Source organism: Clupea harengus, chromosome 4, assembly GCF_900700415.2.
Source record: "Clupea harengus chromosome 4, Ch_v2.0.2, whole genome shotgun sequence".
Classification (NCBI taxonomy): domain Eukaryota; kingdom Metazoa; phylum Chordata; class Actinopteri; order Clupeiformes; family Clupeidae; genus Clupea; species Clupea harengus.
Genome location: NC_045155.1, coordinates 18928380 through 18946828, shown reverse-complemented (window position 1 = coordinate 18946828; position 18449 = coordinate 18928380). Strand labels below are relative to the sequence as shown.

Genomic DNA, 18449 nt, shown 5'->3' with positions numbered 1-18449 from the left:
TAACCATAGTTCCGTACAGCACAGTGAGATTTCCCTCACCTCATTCACCAGCAACTCCTGTCGAGATCTGAGCACGGGGGATTCTTGTCTAGTTTCTCTACTTGCTCTTGATCGGAACTTGTTTGTTTTGTTTTGTTTGATACAGCAACGGCAGCTGCAAGAGCAACAACAGAAGCAGAAGCAATGTTTCAAAGCAGATTACTTCCACCAAGGCAAAAACGTACCGCCGCGATGGAGAAATATAATCAAATCATATCAACATGTTCTGGGACTTTTCTGACTGAAATACAGCGAAGACTGAAATATAGAAAGACTGAAAGGGCTCTCCCCTCACCCCCTCCACACTAGTAATATCACCAACCACGAAAAAAATCCACCAACACATAGAAATGTCAGTGTGCCTTTTAGAAAGTCTGGAGTGAATGGTGCGTAATTGATTTGGCAGGCAGAAAAGCTTGGAGGTGTTGACACATGTGGAGGACTTTAGGTCACAGTGACAGTGTCGCGGTAATGATGCCTTCGCTATGTACGGTGACACAGTGGCAGGGAAGACAAGAGGGGGTGTAATGGACCATTGGCCATTGCTGCCTCAAATTCAGTACTTCTCCACATCGTGGGTGGAGCCTTGATCCGACTGCCAAATGCCACTGGGTTTTTTTATTTCATTTTTTAAAAGGAATAAGTTCCCTCCCCAAAACAACGACTGCGAATAAAACATATCTCAACTCTGGCATTACACTACTGTTTTGTAAGGCCTTGCATGAAGTGTTCTTTGAGATAACTGCGTTCAATGAAAATGCGTGTGTAAAGAGGTAAAGGTACAAAAAAAAACTATGCGAATCAACAAAGTAATTTCGGAGAAAAAGGAAACTTTCTATCTTTCTAATTTCTTTACCTCCCTAAGCACTGCAGTCATTACATGCTGGCAAAGACAGGCTTCCTGGGGAAAAATAAAGAGAAAAAAGAGGATGAAAAATAAAGAGAAAAAGAGAAAAAGGTGGCCAGCGGTGCGAGATTAAACTCCTGCGATGAGTGGGGAGCACGTCCCTGCCCCCTTTATGCAACTCCTGAATGGTCTCAGCGGCAAGAATTTCTCAAAGCGTTCCTTTCAGCTTCGCAGATGAGCGAGATCAGAGATCGTATCTGCGCGCTGAAGAGAATTAATCTGTCCACGGGCTGACACACATGCAAGACGTGAAGGGGGGAGGTGAGGGGTCATTCAACCTGCTCGCTACGCGACTCACAGCGGAGATAGAGCCAATATTCTGCTTAGGTGCGGAAGGCCACGCGTAATCTTCTCCAAGGATTACACCACCACTCCCTCCCTCACTTATTCACTCACTCACTCGCTCCCACCCCCGTCCACTGCATCACTCTCAATGCAGCCACACTCCTTCACGAGCCTGGCACAAACAGAGCACTCCTACATTTATACATCAGTGTGTCTGTAAGGGGTGAGTGGGAAGGTTTGTGTGTATATGTATGTGTATGTTTGCTTGTGGGTTTGTTGTTTGTGTGTGTGTGTGTGTGTGTGTGTTTTGTGTGTGTGTGTGTGTGTGTGTGTGTGTGTGGGGGGGGGGGGGGTCTAAGCGTATTTGGATCCCAAGGCATACATACACACATGATGTGAGCAACATTCTAAAACCTAAAAGCCATTTTTTTTCTTTGCTTTGCCTCACAACGCGATGCCTCTCTCTCGCTCTCTCTCTCAGTGTGTGTGTGTGTGCGCGCAGACTGCAGACGTTTTGAGAGCACACACTAAATATTAATGTTCCCTGATGTCCTCCTCCTCCTCCTCCTCCTCCTCCTCCGCGTGCTTTAGCCCTCAGCGGTGCTTGCGTGTGCAGTTGTGAATCTCAGCTGTCTTCATGCCATCTTCCCCAAACCTTGAGTCCAGTAGACCACAACATACAGTTGTTTTGGCACCCTCGGGGTACAGCCATCTGTAACACTTTCACCCGTTGGGAGCATCGTCCTATTAGTCACACATCATAAACAAACGCACAAACAAAGCAGCTACTGGTAGGATTTGTGTTTCCCAGGGAAAGAGGGCCGAGTCCATAAGCCTATTTATCTATTTCCTGTTGTTGTTTATGGTACCTTTTTTCGGTTGTTGTGGTTGTTTATTTATCACATGCCTTAGTTTGCTTGAGCATCTAACATGTGACTGAACCTTTAGGAGAGCTGTAGAGAGGATTGTGCAGACTGATGAGGTCCATATAAACACTGACCTGCACACTTGGGCCTACAGACCTGCATAGTAGAGAGGTCATAAAATAATCATCACCTCTCTCTCTCTCTCTCTCTCTCTCTCTCTCTCTCTCTCTCTCTTTCTCTCCTGCAGTTGTACATTCAGACGACCACGCTGACCATATCAGTGAGCCTGAGTGCCTCTGTGTCCCTGGGGCTGCTCTACATGCCCAAAGTGTACGTGGTGCTCTTGCACCCGGAGCAGAATGTGCCCAAGCGCAAGCGCAGCCTCAAGGCTGTGGTCACCGCCGCCACCATGTCCAACAAGTTCACCCCCAAGGGGGGCCTGAGACCCAACGGGGAGGCCAAGTCGGAGCTGTGTGAGAGCTTGGAAACACAAGGTGAGTCCTATGGTGGAGTGTGTGCGTGTGTGTGTGTGTGTGTGTGTGTGTGTGTGTGTGTGTGTGTGTGTGTGTGGTTTTTATTGGTTGATGCAATTTTTGGGAATGGGGAGAGGAATCCGTTTCCACAGACAGTTTTCAGAGTTGTGATGTAAAAAAAAAATGTTCCAGCCTTTGTTACTGTTTGTAAGTGTAGATAACAAATAAACAAGTGTGGCAATGCCTGTCACCGATGCCAAGCTGATAATAGAAGATAAATCCAGCATTGCATGAGCAGTTCCCTATCTGTATAAAGGACAGTTAGAAAGAAAAAGTTAAAATATTTGTTGTGTTTGTTTGTTTAATAAGCATAAAGAAGGCTATTTTCAAGGCTTGTCACAGATGTCAAGAGGAATTTCTCCTAAAGATAAACACATTTTTATCAGAGGAGACCATCCATCTCTAAATCCTTGTGTGTAATCCATCGGTTAAACCAAATAAATACCGCTGAAGGAGTCCTGAGGATGATTTGTTTTTCGGAGACCAGCTGGGTGCTTCTGCTACACATGCAGGCCTACAGTATGATTAGATGAACGCAGTGGCAATGGAGGACATGTATAGCTTAACATACCTGTGGGAAACAGGGGAGTGAGGATGGGGGAGTCAGATGGAAAAAATAAACCTGTACTTATCATCCAGATCATCTTCCCCGATTAGCAGTGCTGGTCTAGGGCATGTGAGTCCAATCTCACATCTGTAGCTCGCTCTAATTAGCCTTCTGTATTTAGCTCCAGCACTAATCTAATGCACCTGTCTCTGATACCCAGGCACTTCTTCAGGGCTCAACTGAGCAGCTGAATCAGGTGTATTATTATTATAGAGCGCTAACTAAACTCATTAGGGTAGCGTTTCTCAAAACCACCCACATGGAGCATCCATGGAGGCAGGAAGAGAGAGTTCCACATTATGTCCTTTGTCATTTACAGATGGTTGTTGCACATCAACTGTTTTGGGAAAACACACTTCAGGACTGTATCTTTACTTAACGTTGTTCTGTACACTTCTGCTTACTCGATAGGGTCAAACACAGCACACACGTCAGGCCGATTGCTCAATACTTTGACGCGGTCGGATCTTCGCTACAACATAAACCCTGATTGTTTCATTTCTGATCAATACAACTTAATAACAATGAGGATTTCTTTGGGCTGACTCACTGTAGAGATAGGAGTATTCCGTACTTCGTGGTTGAAGATGGTAACAATAATCTATTGCCGCGCAAAATTCTTCCCCTGTCTCCGAATCTTAAAGATCTATGGGTGTTTCTCGAGACTTGTTCAAATATTTGCAAATAAATGGGCATGGCTCTCACAGTGATTGACTAGATACAGTTTGCTATGGCCTTTACACTTTTTATTTACCCAAAATATAATTCATGTAAAATTTGATTGAAAGGGTTAAGTGCACGGAACACTGTTAAGTTATAGTATGTATATATCTGAGTGTTGACTGTTTCTAGATCTTATTTATGGGAAGTATTTATTTCTATGCCCTCTCTGAGCCTCTGTAGTCATCATAGGTCCTGGACTAACCGCAGCTCTCTACTTATGTGTCAGATTATAGCGAGGGTGGGGAGCCCGGTGAGGGACTGTAGACAGACGCCCAGGTAACGGTTTGGTTTGGTTTGGTTTGGTTTGGTTTGGTTTGGTTTGGTTTGGCTCGCCAGCACTCACCACACTGAGTCTACCCCACTTAATCTTTTTCTGAGTCCTGTGCCTGCTTGGGTTATGTCACATTTGCCTGCTTGCTTCCACTATTGAGGAATATGACTGTCCACCTTGTGCAATGGCTCTGAGTAAACAACACCTTAATACACCACCCCACTCCACTCTCCCCCACCCAACCCCCTAGCACCCTTTGCTGGATTGCTGCTGGTTATAATGGTGTTCCATGCTACTCCGTATTTAATGCAGGGCCAAGCGATAGCCACATATGCCAGTAATTTGTTTTGCACACTGGCAAACTGAGGAATTAGCCGTAATGGGAGAAACACAACTGGTAAGAGAGTGAGAGGGGGGCTAAGACAGATGGAACTGCCAACTTCAATTTTTTCTGGACCATCTATTTTTTATCTAGGCCTTGCTCTGTGTAAATATTTAAATAAGGTTCATTTGTCAATGCATGGCGGGGACGGACAGAGACAGGATAGAGAGAGCACCTTACTCTGGCTCGCACGTCTTGGTGAGCTGTCAGACGGTGCCCGCTCAGATTTATCCACTTCGACTTAACCAATCACCAGAGCCCATCTGGCCGAGATTGGCAGATTTGTGTGCTGATTGCACAGCAGAATGGCTGCGCCAAGCTGATGATGGTTTTATATTGGAGGACATAGTGAAACACACAGACACACACAGACACACACAGACACACACAGACACACACACACAATGCAAACACATATACAGACACACATATTTTATATCCTTTAACTGGCAGCTTTACCCTCAAACTGTGTACACAGGTAAATGAGGCTGCACCATTTCAGCAAAGATGACAATACTAAATGTAATTTTTTATGGACGAAAGTAAACAATTGCAGACATTATTAAGCAATCTTCTTTTTGTTTGCCATTTTTTACAGTTACCTCAGAGTTGTTTTCGATGTGCACATGGAAAGACACATTTATGCATTCCCCCATATTCTCAGTAAATTGAGGTATTTTAGACTCACAAGTCAGTCTTAAACACTGACTTAATGTTAATCCCAAATTGAAATGAAAACATCCCTAATTAAATGTTGTGATTCATTCCTTAGATTTACGTTGTTTATTAGTGATCATTTTAGTTTGCAAAACATGAGTCTGTCCAACAGAGGGAGCTGTGCACAAATATTGTTTCCCTCTGTCTTCAATAGTTTGGCACAGTGTTGGAGTGTGCTTAAAAGCTCCTAATGTTCAGGGGCTTCTCCAAAACACAAATGCCAGTTTTGTATGTTGTTGATTCTTTTAAGTATTTTAAATGCATTGACTTTGCCCATTCAACTGCCTCACATGGAATATGTTTTCTGCTATCTCTCTGGCATGTCTCAACAGGACGAACTGCCTATGCCACCTATCACTGCATGCACTGCCTGGTGCACAGAATATGCACACATGGTTTGATATATCTGCATGTGACTGAGATGTGTTTTAATGGTGGCTCATCAGAGTACCACGAGTGGTGTTCTGACATGCTCAGCTTATGTGGCCCAGGACCAAAGCTGTAGAAAGTGGATCCATCCCACTTTAAATAAGTGTGCTATATAAACACAACCTGCACAATATACATGCATTGATACTAATTGATACTGATAATTGATGCTATTACGCTATTTCACACCTTGGCATTTTCTTCTGAATGCGTACATACCTAAATCTGACAGTATCAGTGAATGATGACATCTATGTATACTTGTGTCCTGTATATTTATATACTGTGTAGTATTATCTGTGTTACGTCCATAATAATTGCAGTGCAAATTAAATGTGCTCTTATAAGAGGTCCTATATAAGTGTAGCATTTTTTTCAGCTAGTTCATGAACTGTGCCCTTCAGACCCAATAATGTATCCCTTCATGTGCTTCCAGCTTTGTCTTCAAAGCAGACGTACATCAGCTACAGCAACCATGCCATCTAAGAGCGACAGAGGACCCCTGTCACTCCTCTGTGTGGCCTGTCTTTCAGCTGAAGACTAGAAATGATATCAAGAGGCAGCAAAGGATGATGGGCAGCAGCAAAAAAATAAATGATACAAGGAAGAATCAAAGAATATTTTGGATCCTTTCTTTTCCATTTCAACTCATACAGGCAATGTAAGAGGGGGACCTGCCACAGAAATGACAGTGAAATCTCCCTTCCCTCAGCCCATCCATCGGGTTTCCAAGGTAACAGTGAAGACAGTGTTTTCCTTCTGGAGTTTATATTGTGTCTTCGTCATGATGGTTTTGTTCAAGCTTGACTTATGTGAAGTTATTTTTTTTATATATTTTTAATGTTCGTGAACAATTTTTTGCTATTGTGTCTGCAGTGGAGAATTTCTGTGTTCAGCTTTATTTTGAAGGAAGGGCTGCAAAGATTCACAACCTCTTTGGCACCAAGAAAATATCCATGAAGCTCTTTCTTTTGAAGTTCACACACATTGTATTGGTGGCTGATTGCAAATTGTCCTGTCCATTATGTCTGGAGAGCTAATTTAGTGTCAGTGCCGTAGTAACAGCTATTTCACATCACAAAGGATGATGACTCTGCTCGTTGTGGATTCACAAGCAAAACAAGAGGCAAAGATTATATGCAATGTCCAAATAGTCACTGACACACACACACACATATACACACAAACAAACAAACAAACAAACATACGCACACACTCACTCTCACTACCTCTCTCTCTCTCTCTCTCTCTCTCTCTCACTCACTCACTCACTCACACACACACACACACACACACACACACACACACAAACACACTGCACTCTCTTTCATCAACACATGGGCAACCACTGTAGTTTCTTTTCTCATTTATATCCTCCAGGTCCCCATTAATCTGTGATAATGACAACTGGGCTTGCACAATGGATCCATTATTTACACTTCCAGCATGTGAGGGGCACTGCCAGTGGTGCTTATTTCGCCCTGGCTTGTGTTGTAGAATTTGTTGAAAATGCAACGTGTATATTCACGAGCCGTGATTAAACCTTTCTGGCGATAGCGATGAGGTCAGGTCTGCTCATCTTATTCATGATAAACGAGTTTCCACGGAGACCAGAGTAGGGGACAAGAGGAGTAATTATGGGCTGTCAACAAAATCCTACCCCAGAGTTTCAGATGTTGAGGTAGAAGTCTGACCAGGTCAGTTTAAGTCAAATTGTTTATCAAATTATATTTATGAAATGCAATTATAATGATTGCATTTGGAGAGCATGTTGGGGTAGTGATCAACAAGGTGCATAAAATGACTTTATTTCATTTTCCATTTCATTTTCAAGAGTACCTCATATATGTTTTGACAGTTTTGCTAAACTAACAACACATCTCTACAAGTCACATGGAAACATGAATGCCATAGTTTTGCATATGGAACAGAAGGCACAACGACATCTTGTATGCTCAAAATAAAAATAAAAGGCAGACTCTATCTCTTTTCCAGTTACATAAACAGACACAATATGTCAGCATAGGCACAGCGGAAATATATCTGCAAACAAATCTGTTTCATGCAGTCATTGTACACCACAAGTATACGCATAGATAGAAGTGTCACTTAGTCCCTCTGAGGTGTGAAATATGTCTCAGAGAATAAAATCAGTCCTTCTTTACTTTGATAGTAAAATATGCATGATTTTGTGATTAACATTTTGCTACCCCATGTGTTTCTGCTGTGTGTCCATTCATTTTTTAAGCCAATTGTCAGGTCTACGGCAAGGCCTGTGTAAGTTGGGCATACTGCAAAGTGATGTCATATCCCTCCCCCCACCCCCCCCCCCCCCCCCCCTCCCCTTAAAACACACTCAGGGCTCTCACCGTTTGGCCCGATCAATTATGCATGACGTGTAACCATAAAGTCCCATCTCTGCCACACACGGACGAGTCTGCTGCTTCTCACAGTGGCCTGGGAGCTCAGTTCTCTTGAGCTCTCCATACCTTCCCAAGGTCTATATGGAATATGAAAAATGCAACACCTACTTCATAGTCTACACAGAGCTAAAATTTGCTATACATATAAGATGGGCTATTTCCAGTTATTTAGGTTATCTATGCCAGTTAGTCTTTCATGGTAATATTTCTAAAAGTGCTGAAAATTCCATGGTAAATAGTGTACATAATAATAATATGTTATTATGTGGTAAGTGTTACTAATGTGCATTCAGGGGTTATTTGGAACTATGACAGTATGTGAAAGGTGAAAAACAAAAGAATCACTAATAGTATTTGTTCGTTGATGATTTAAGCCATATTAGGTGTCACGTATGCAAGGTAATTTTTGGACTGCTTGATAAAATAAATATTCTGGACAGACGGACAGCTGGTGATTGCAGCTGGAAGCCCTGACTAGTAACAAATGGATGAAAACCACATCAGACATTTAATATCCTATCATAAAATCCATTACCACACTATTTGCTTTTCACAAATACAAGAATTAGGGTTGGGAAAGTCAAGGTTCTCCAAAATATCATGCTTATGGTGAACTTAACAACAATTAAAACCTTAAATCAGCTTAGTTATTATTGCAGCCATTACCAAAGAAATACTTTCAGAATACACATTAATCTAAAAGTAAATTATTTGTTACAGTTAAGAAATCTTATTGAATAGGATACATTCTATGAGTGCTGAAATTCACTATAACAGCACTGCTTACATCACTCTGAAATCAGAAGGTGTTGTGTGACAAAATTATCTAATAACCATTTGTTACCTAAGCATTATCATACTTGATGTTGTTCTGTCATAGTGACTATTTCCGATTATCTGGTTATCTCTGGCCAAGTGTCTGCTACATAGCAAAGCTTATATTTACTATAACAGCCTTTTACCTTGTGACTTGAAAACCCATATCTTTATATTTTATTTTATATATTTTTATATTTTTAGTCATACTACAATTTGAAATATATGCATTAAATCTCATCATGAGCACAGCTGTTTTGAAGCATTGGTATATCCAAAAACAGTATTCATGGGCATAGAAAAAACATTTTACAATGTAATCATATTGCAATCATAGTGTTTATGTTTAGCCCTCCACTGCCCTCCAAAAGTTTTTCTTCAGTGGTAGAGGGTACACGTGGTGATACATCACCTATACCAACAGCACCTAAATAAAGCAAGCCAATGATGCTTGGACCCCTTTTTAGACCCCTGTGGTAAATGATGTAGTTGTGCATTTTTCTGTGGTGTCTAGCCATCATGGTCTCTCACACAAAAACTTCACAAATATCCCACCCCCAAATTTTACATCTTTCCCAATAATTAAAAATGGGTAATTTCTAAACTAAATGTTTTGGCTCAATGACATGCCCAGGTAGAGACAATGTGGTAACACTTTACTTAAACCCAGTATTCACAAAGTATTACAAACACATTCATAAAGGGTTAAAACATCATAACGCTCTATGACTGCAGACTTATGTCAGTCGCTAAAATGCATTTGGAATACTTTTTAAACATTTATGTTTGGTTGATTTGGATTCTGGGTTTAAGTACAGTTTTACTGGAAATGTTTCTGTTGTTCAAGGGTCCTGACATGAACATACTCCTGATAGTATCTAAGCCACAACTCACTTGGAGATAAAGATGGTTTAGTCGGTATGATGTTACAGCACACTACACTACATTTAGAAGCATACAGTATGTTACACAAGACTTTGGACCAATGCTTGTCTGCTTGTATGACCTCCAGAAGGAAAACAGATAAATAGATATCAAAAAGTCATGTGTTTTTTTCTTCAATTTGTGGTTATCAACTCTAGGCTTCGATAAAATGAAAAAAAAAAAAGAGAACAAGAGTTAATATTTTTGGAATCTTGAGATGAAGTATTGTGGTATTGTTTGTAACTGTGAAAAATGATTTGCTTCCTTTTTGCTTTCCTGTCTGTTTGATTTGATTTCCAATGCTCCTACTGTATGTGTTGTAATTCAGAGTAGAGTGTGTGCTGACCAAACTAAATGGTGAGTTCATTTAAATTAACAAAAATAATTGACCATGTTTGCTATGTGTATTGACAAATTTAAAAACAAAGTGAAAAAGTAAATATATATATATAATTGCAGTGCCTGGATATTTATGAATTATGTATAGAAACCTCTGAAAATGTGTAGAGCATGTTAATTTTTTGTACAACATATTTCTAATAAAACGTTTTGCAATTAATATCGTCTCTTTACAGCCCAGTTGGCATTTACATTAGCATCAGTAGCATGTGCTAATCACAATAATCAGTATTAAACAGCAGAAACATGTCTTAAACTATAGCTGTACTGAAGGCTAAACAGCTGGTTGCAAAACTTGACTTGATTGACAAGCAAGTTCAATCAGCTTTGATACCTAAGACAAGGAGAAACAATATTTGCAATAAGTCAGCCGAAGAAGGATATAACGACACATGGGACCCTAGTTTGATGGTGATTGATTGTGATGATTAATCTATCTCGGAGTTAATCCATATCCTGGCAGACTTTTACAAAAGAATACAATGTTTGTTTTAAACAAGGTGGCTGTGGGTCAAGTGAAAATAGGTCATGTTGGCTAAATGAAGATTTGGCCGAATCCCAGAATGTGTACGGACGACAAAAAGAAACGGGGAAACGTCCTATTTTTTGGTTCTTTTTTCCTTTTACTCATTATGAAATGTATTCTGCTAAGAAGCTTCCCTCAGACTGTCTGTTCAGCCAAGTTCAACCTTGGCTTGGTAGAACAACCGTGCCTCAAAATTTCATGAATCAGAAAAGCCGTAGTTGGCAGTGAAATACAGTTGTGAAAGAGTTTGAAAGAGTGAAAGTGTCTGTACAGTCCGCTTTTTTAACAACTGAAGGCGGAGATGCTCATCCATAAGGCTGTCATTGCATTGTCATTGCAGTTTGTCATGGAATCCAGGCAAGCAAAACACTTAATTTTTTTTACTGACTCAAAATCACATACCCTGATTAACAATATAACAGTCAGTTCGAAGTGATGTGGCAAAAACCTGGCTCAGACTATTGCGTTGCAATGCCTTGATCCGTTAACGTTAACGGATCCCCATTCACTTTGATTGGGGTGACATCATCCGTTGCTGAACTGAATTGTGGCTCCGTTGCATTCCGTTGCTTGCGTTGCTTGCGGCGAAAGTTGAAAAATGTTCAACTTCGCGAGAGGCAACGCATGCGTATTTTCAGTAATGGGGAAAAAAGTAGCTCCTATTACTAGTCCTTTTGTGGGTATACAACTTGCTAGAGAATACAACTTGCTAGAGTACGTCAAAGAACGTGTCGCGTTTGTGACGTGTCGACTCCTCATTTGTCTACGGAGCAATACGTAAACAGTTAATTACGACTATCGAGTAATACATTACCTATCGCAAACTGTACAATAGCTACTTAGTATATTATTAGCTAAGTGATTTCCCTCCCGGTGCTGCCGGTTTCATTCATTTTTTTGTAATCAACGACATACGATATAAACCGATCATCCATAGCAATACAAAAATTAAGTTTTAGCTGATTCACCTGATGCTAGCTAGCGACTGTGCAAGACTTATCAATACCTTTAACCAAACCTGCGATATGATTTAAATACAGCTGTTGCTGATATTCACTCGATATCGGTAGATTAAGAAAATGTTACTGACGTGTTTTTACGTGAATCCGAATATAACTATATTACTATAACTATATAACTATTAGCTTCAGCTCCCAGGTATGTGATGGTGAACCTAGCCCAAACTTCCTCCGAGCTTCTCTTCATCAGGCACCGTGGACAAAGTTACACAGGTAAACTAACGCTTGCTATGAAAATGAGCGGAGTCCCAGGCCTCGTTGTTTCCAACGTCTGTTGTAAATATACAACTTTGCTAAACTTCTCCTTAACAGGCAGAAGACTACCCATTACTGCCTCCTACAAATCCAACTTGCCGGAATAAAAAAAGAAACTACTGAAAAAAAATGAATTCCAGCGGGAAACATATATTGTTACTAAACAAGGGAAAAGGGCATCATGGTAACTGTAGTTATTTCAAGCACACATAGCACACAGTTTGAACTCCAACCACATATCATTATCAATAAAAGAAAAAAAATTCTTAAAGGGCCTTACATGAAGTAGCATGACACATCTTGGATAACATCTGGAGTCCCAGTTAATAATACCATTTAGTCAGTCCAATGTAGCCCAATGCACCAACTGAACCTTGAATTACCTCGAGAATACATCTTGCTGCTCATCCCAAGGACAAGAAGTGCTACATCCAACATCCTCAGGATAAAGAGGTAAGGCAGTTTGTACCAATTCAAATCATTTAAATTTGATGTGTATAGCACCAAAACAATAACATTGTCTCAAGGCGCTTTACAGAGTCCAGTGCCTGAACCCCCCTTAGAGCAAGCACAATGCTGATAGGGGCAAGAAAAAACGTCCTATTTATCAGGAAGAGACCTTAAGCAGAACATGGCACTTAAGGGGTGACCCATCTGCTTGAGGCCGGCCAACCAGATAGAAAGGGGGAGGGGGTAATAGTGTGGCAGAAGGGGAGGGGAAACAACAAGTGGTAAATGTACGCAGCATACACGGGGTAAATGTACACAGCATACATGGGGTAGATGTGCATAATACATAAAAACATCATATGGTGTATACATGATACATACAAAACAGCTTAGTGGGTACAGTGTGCTCATAGGGTTGCTGTTACAAGGGTAAGTAGAGTAGGAACAGAAAAACATGTCGATGGTGGCAATTATATACATTGCAGGAAAATGCTAGCATAAAGATGTGGTAGAATAAGTGTATGACAGTGTGGTGGGGATGGGTACATGGGTACATAGGCCGAGGGTTTCTACAAGTAGATTGGGTGGAGAGACTACAGCAGCATCCCACGAACAGACTAACAAGACATCTCAGAATTACACTAAAATGCCTGCTATGTGAATTGCCTGATTGCAGACTTGTTTCTAGCAATGAAACAAATGGACTGGCTCTTCACTGACTGAACAGATGCATGTTTTTATGTTGTCAGCCATCCCCACTATCAGTGTTTGTTAATGCATATTTCCATCATGAAAACTAATTCACAGTCCTGTCCTGTTTTCTTTAACTTTGTGTGCATTTATACAATACATGCAGGTACCATTAGGTCCCTTGCTGGACGACAGCTTTTGAGTTCTACCATGGAAAATCAAAGTGTGTGGAAGTGGTTTCCTAAAAGTGTTTTGCAAGATGGACAACATCTAGTAAACAATTTAGAAAGTTTCCTGGAATTTAACAGAAATAGGAATTGTCAAGAAGTTACCTCACTCTAGCAGACATGTCTCACCTTTGAGATGAGCAGGCAAATATTCTGCAGCGACCATATGGCCCAGGAAGATAGAAAATATCTCCTTTTTAAGCTGGATACTCAACAATCATTTGTCTCCCCATGTGTGAAGGGGACATATTTTCTCAATTCTATTTTTGAGAATGATAAGGGTTTATATGTCCGTTGAAAGATGCCTGAACACAGCAACTGGGTTGAGCTGGGCCGCTGTCTGGTTTGAATGCAGGACAGGGGCTTCAGTGGATTGCTGACTGGCCTGACAGCAGGAAGAGGGTTTCTCTGGATCGCTGACTGTTTTTAACTTCAGGACGACAGCTTCTTTGGCTTGCTGACTTGAGTGCAAGAGGATAGCTTAACTGGGCTGCTTATGGTGACTGGAGGGAGGAAGAGTTTCAACCTGGCTTATTTTTCTGCAGTAAGAGAGTGTCACTGACTTGAATGTGAGTGGAGGGTTTTACTGGGCTGTCAACAGCAGGGCTTCAGTGGCCTGAGCTTACAGCATAAGTTAGACTTACAAATACACAGTGACACAGTACTGTCGCTGCAGAGGCTGAAAATATTGGAATCTTGGTGGACACAGAGGAGCGACTAGTTGGGACTGGCAAAGCCAGCAAGCAGTTTAAACAAGAGGACAGTGACCAAAGAAAAACCTTTTGTATCTTCTAAAGAAAGGGGTCAGAGAAAACCACCACAAAAACAGCTGCCAAGATCATGGAAAACCCCCAAAATAACTGCTCAAGAATACCCTCTGCCCCATTATTTCAATGTAGGTATGGTGAAAAAAAGGAAGATGTGGAATTAAAAAAACATCACATACATGTCACTAGGTCACAAGGTGACAAACTTTGACACTCCCGGGCCTAAGATGGATAATATCACCCCGTTGACCTTGATCCAAGGAACCAGAAAACTATTGATCTGTACAAACAGCACAACGTTGTGTTCTTAGAACCCATTAGGGCACCAGTGACTGAGCCTTAGGTTATCCTCAGGTGTGTGCCATTCGTGTACCTATCAGTCTGTTGAGAGCACATAGAGTGATGATAGAAGGACAGGTGCAATTTCCAGGAGACGAAATTCATCATATTAACATCACACCCAACATGGCTGTGGGGAGGATTTTCTCAGTGAAGAGAAGCCGACTCAACCCCCTGTCCAGTTTGAAAAAAATGGGATTTTTTTTTTTCTTTTTTTTTTTTTTAAAGACCTGCTTCAGGCTATTAAAGCTAAGTCCAAAAAGTCCTAGTGTAAAACCACCAAAGTCATACTGTAATACCTAAACTAGTTGTAGCACACTACTATTCTAAGCAGTTTTCTTCTGTTTTTTAAATACTGAAATCTCAGGGCTCATTATGAGAATGGGAATGGAAGTCTAGCCCAGCTCTAAAAACAGCACCTCCCATCTCTCCCATTCGCTGAATTTAGTCATGATTGGACGTGTAAAGAAATGTTTGTTTGAGAGACTTCCACTGGTTCCTCACAAAGCGTGAGGACATCGCAGCCATACTCCTGCCAGCTGTGTCGGACATGCCCTGTTACTCCACCTCTGGGGAGAGCTTTACAGGCAGTCTGCCTCAGTCAGAGGCCAGCATCTCGGTGCTTCTTGAATCTGGGGGAACAGTGGAGGAACAGAGAAGGCAGTGAGGTGGTGAGTGCAGGAAGCTGTTAGCCCAGCACTGCTAAATCCCATCTGAAAAAAGAGCTGAGGAATAGGCTGACAGCACCTGGCTAGCGAATTGAGTTTACCTCTCAATAATGGCTGCCAGATAGCTAGAAGTGAACTGCAAAAAAAAAAAAAAACCATATATATTTGAATGTTGACAGAGTACTGTTTATTGAAACAAAAACTCTAGGCTTACTAAATGTATGTTAGTTAAAAATGACAAGAACATAAATGGAAAAACTCAATTTCAAATCTTGATTGACTGCTGCTAGTTGTCAAAATATTAATTTGATTATCAATTAATTACATTTTCATCATTTAATTAAAGAAACCCAAATCTTTGAAAAAATATCTCTCATATCATGTAGGTGAGCAATGCCAGTCTAAGCTAAATGTCTTTTTCTGAACTTTGTAAAGATGCTGTTTTATTAGTACTTATTTAACGCCATCAATAGAACTGCACATTTCAGGTTTTAAGCGTTTTGAGTGACAGGGGTGTGTTGGCAAGGGCAAAGAAGGGGATTTCCTCACAGAGGTTGGCATGAACCCTTAGATGTTGGCTTAACATCAAACCACATCACACATATTACTCTGTCAAGCCTGATGGACTGCTGTTCGTTCTCACAGAACTGTCACATAAAAAGCAGTTTTATCTCACTTGGCTACACATTCTACAAAGCCTGAACATGTCATTATGTTTAGCAGCAGTAACGCATGTGGACAAGCTGATCATAATGTCAGATCCATCCCTAATATGGATAAAAGAGTCCGAAATACTCAAAAAGTTTTTGATGTGACTTGTTTACTATTCTTATATTCCGTTTTGCCATTTTTTGGAAGGTATTTATCTCTGTTTAGATACAGAGAGTCAGCAAACAAACACGTACACGGCTCTCTCATATTTGTTTAATCTGAAAGAAAACACCTGGGGTCCAGTGATATTGATGACACGTCTGAAAGAGACATGATAAATCAGTATGCCAGACATGTTAGCCCCATCCATCTTCCCCTCAGCTGCTATGTGAATGCCCTTGCCATGGTGATTAAGCGTCAAGCATGTGAGCAGGGGGCTTCCTCCTAGCAGCATCTCCCCTCGCCGTCCCCATTCCAGGGCATTCCACACTTTCCATCCCCACTCTCGGTTTGTTTCCAAAGGGGACTGCCCATATGTCTGTGGCGAAACTCTCCTGAATAATTCATCTCCAGAGACATTCCAACAAAAACCCTATTTATATTAATGAGCCGCCTCGGAGCGCTTTGCTTCTGTGTGAAGGGGGCACCCGACCCCTTCATCTATGTGAGCATTAAAAAACACATCGCCCGGGGAGGCTCCTGTGTTTTCAGGTAATGAAGAACGAGCCGAAGGTGGGAAGGGATCCTGCAGGACATGTTTTTTGTGTGCCTCCACATCCGGAGCGGCGGACAGCTTAATGGAGTCCCTAGCAGGGATTCGCCCAGGAGGGAGGGGGCACGACTGCTGTGTGTGGCCGAGGTGATGTGTTTATTCTCTGGAGGGGAATCAACTGGTATACAGTGTTGTTGTACAGTACAGGGATGCCAACAGGAGGATCTTCAGAACAAAAGTTGCTCCTTGTTAGTAGAAGTGAAGAAATGCTGCCAAAGTCACAGAACAATGTCAATTCAGGTTGGATTTTAGTTGATGCATTGTTTAGATCATATCTCTGATTGATATCAGGATAATTCCATTCCTGATTTTAAAACCACTTTGTATTTGTAAACTTCTTTCAGGTGCAGGCCTTTGGTAATACATGCCATTTTTTCTGATGTGCTCTGATATTGTTCTGTTGAGAGTGTCTTGTATAGTGCACTATGAACACAATGGGCCTCATTCTCGAACGCAGTTAAGAAGAATTTAAGAAGGAATTTCTTCTGAATTGGATTTAGGAAAACATTTGTTAACTGCGATAAGGTTACTTACGTGACCTCGGTTCCTTAAGCAGGAACCAGATATAACAGAATGGTACATGACGTCAGTCATGGACCCAAATCGAAGCATTTATCCATTCACCCCTGAAAGGCTGCGATTCGTCTGCGCTTTCTCCTGAGCCCGCCCCCTCAGGAGTCTATAAATTCACCAGCGCAACACGAATATATCCTTGGAAAGAAAACTGAGCAAGAAGTATCAAACCAAGGCAACACTGTACACGCTAAACTTGTTATATCTGGTTCCTGCTTAAGGAACCGAGGTTACGTAAGTAACCGAGACGTTCCTTATCGCAGTTCACTGCGATATAACAGAATGGGACCCTATACATTCCCGCGTGATAGTACAGTGGCAGCCAATCACACACACCAACTTTATTCAAGCCTTTGCCCTCCTAGAGGTTCATACGGCAGCTGGCGGTGAACATTTTACAGGGCAACCTTTAACCTAGACGGCAGGGATCAGTGATCCCACGCCCGTAGGAAACCACCCTGGGATGTTTCATGTGCAACATAACATGTAGACACTAATGAACACACTCATCATTATATCGTTCTCAGGCCAGGGGATTCAGAGATCGCCCGCCTGTAGAACCCCATGTAGAAAACTAGGTTCAGCCACATCTAACATATAGAATCTAATGAAAGTGTGGCGAGAACTCCAGCTTGCAGCTTTGCAAATATCTTCCACTGAGACTTCCTTTAGTAAGGCCCAGGAAGACGAGACCCCCCGCGTAGAGTGCGCATGCAACTTCTCCGGGGGATCTAAAGACAAGCTCTTATAAGACAACACGATAGCCTCTACTATCCAACGGGAGAGGCTCAGTTTTGATAGAGGTCTGCCTGCACGTGCACCAAAGCACACAAATAGCTGATCTGATTGTCTGAAAGCTCCAGTGCGCTCTACGTAACAGCGGAGAGCGCACACTGGACAGAGCTTATTCAAACGTTCCTCCTCTGCTGACGCAAAAGGAGGAGGCGAGAAAACTGCTAATTCAATCACCTGATTGCGGAATGGGGTTGCCACCACTTTAGGTGTGTAAGCAGCATTAGGTTGCATAACCACTCTGTCACCAGCGATCGAGAACTGAAGGCATGATGGGCTGACTGACAGGGCTTGCATGTCACCAACGCGCTTTGCTGACGTTAATGCCAGTAGCAGCACGGTCTTTAAAGAGACAAACTTTATGTCCACCGTCTCCAGGGGCTCGAATGGAGGCCCTGT

General features: G+C 41.7%; 1 protein-coding gene across 4 annotated transcripts in view; it reads left to right on the top strand.

The window, feature by feature from the left end:
• The window catches only part of LOC105894203 (metabotropic glutamate receptor 4), a 180184-nt gene extending 173210 nt beyond the window's left edge, over positions 1-6974 (top strand). For 3 of the 4 annotated variants that reach the window (XM_031566580.2, XM_012820683.3, XM_031566579.2), the window contains exons 10-11: positions 2345-2591; positions 6196-6974. In XM_031566580.2, coding sequence (XP_031422440.1) covers positions 2345-2591; positions 6196-6245 — 297 coding nt within the window. In that variant the 3' untranslated portion in view covers positions 6246-6974. Of the gene's footprint in view, positions 1-2344; positions 2592-4186; positions 4237-6195 lie in introns of all 4 variants that reach the window. The other variant, XM_031566581.2, reaches the window with a different exon arrangement.
• The last annotated feature ends 11475 nt before the right edge of the window (positions 6975-18449 follow it).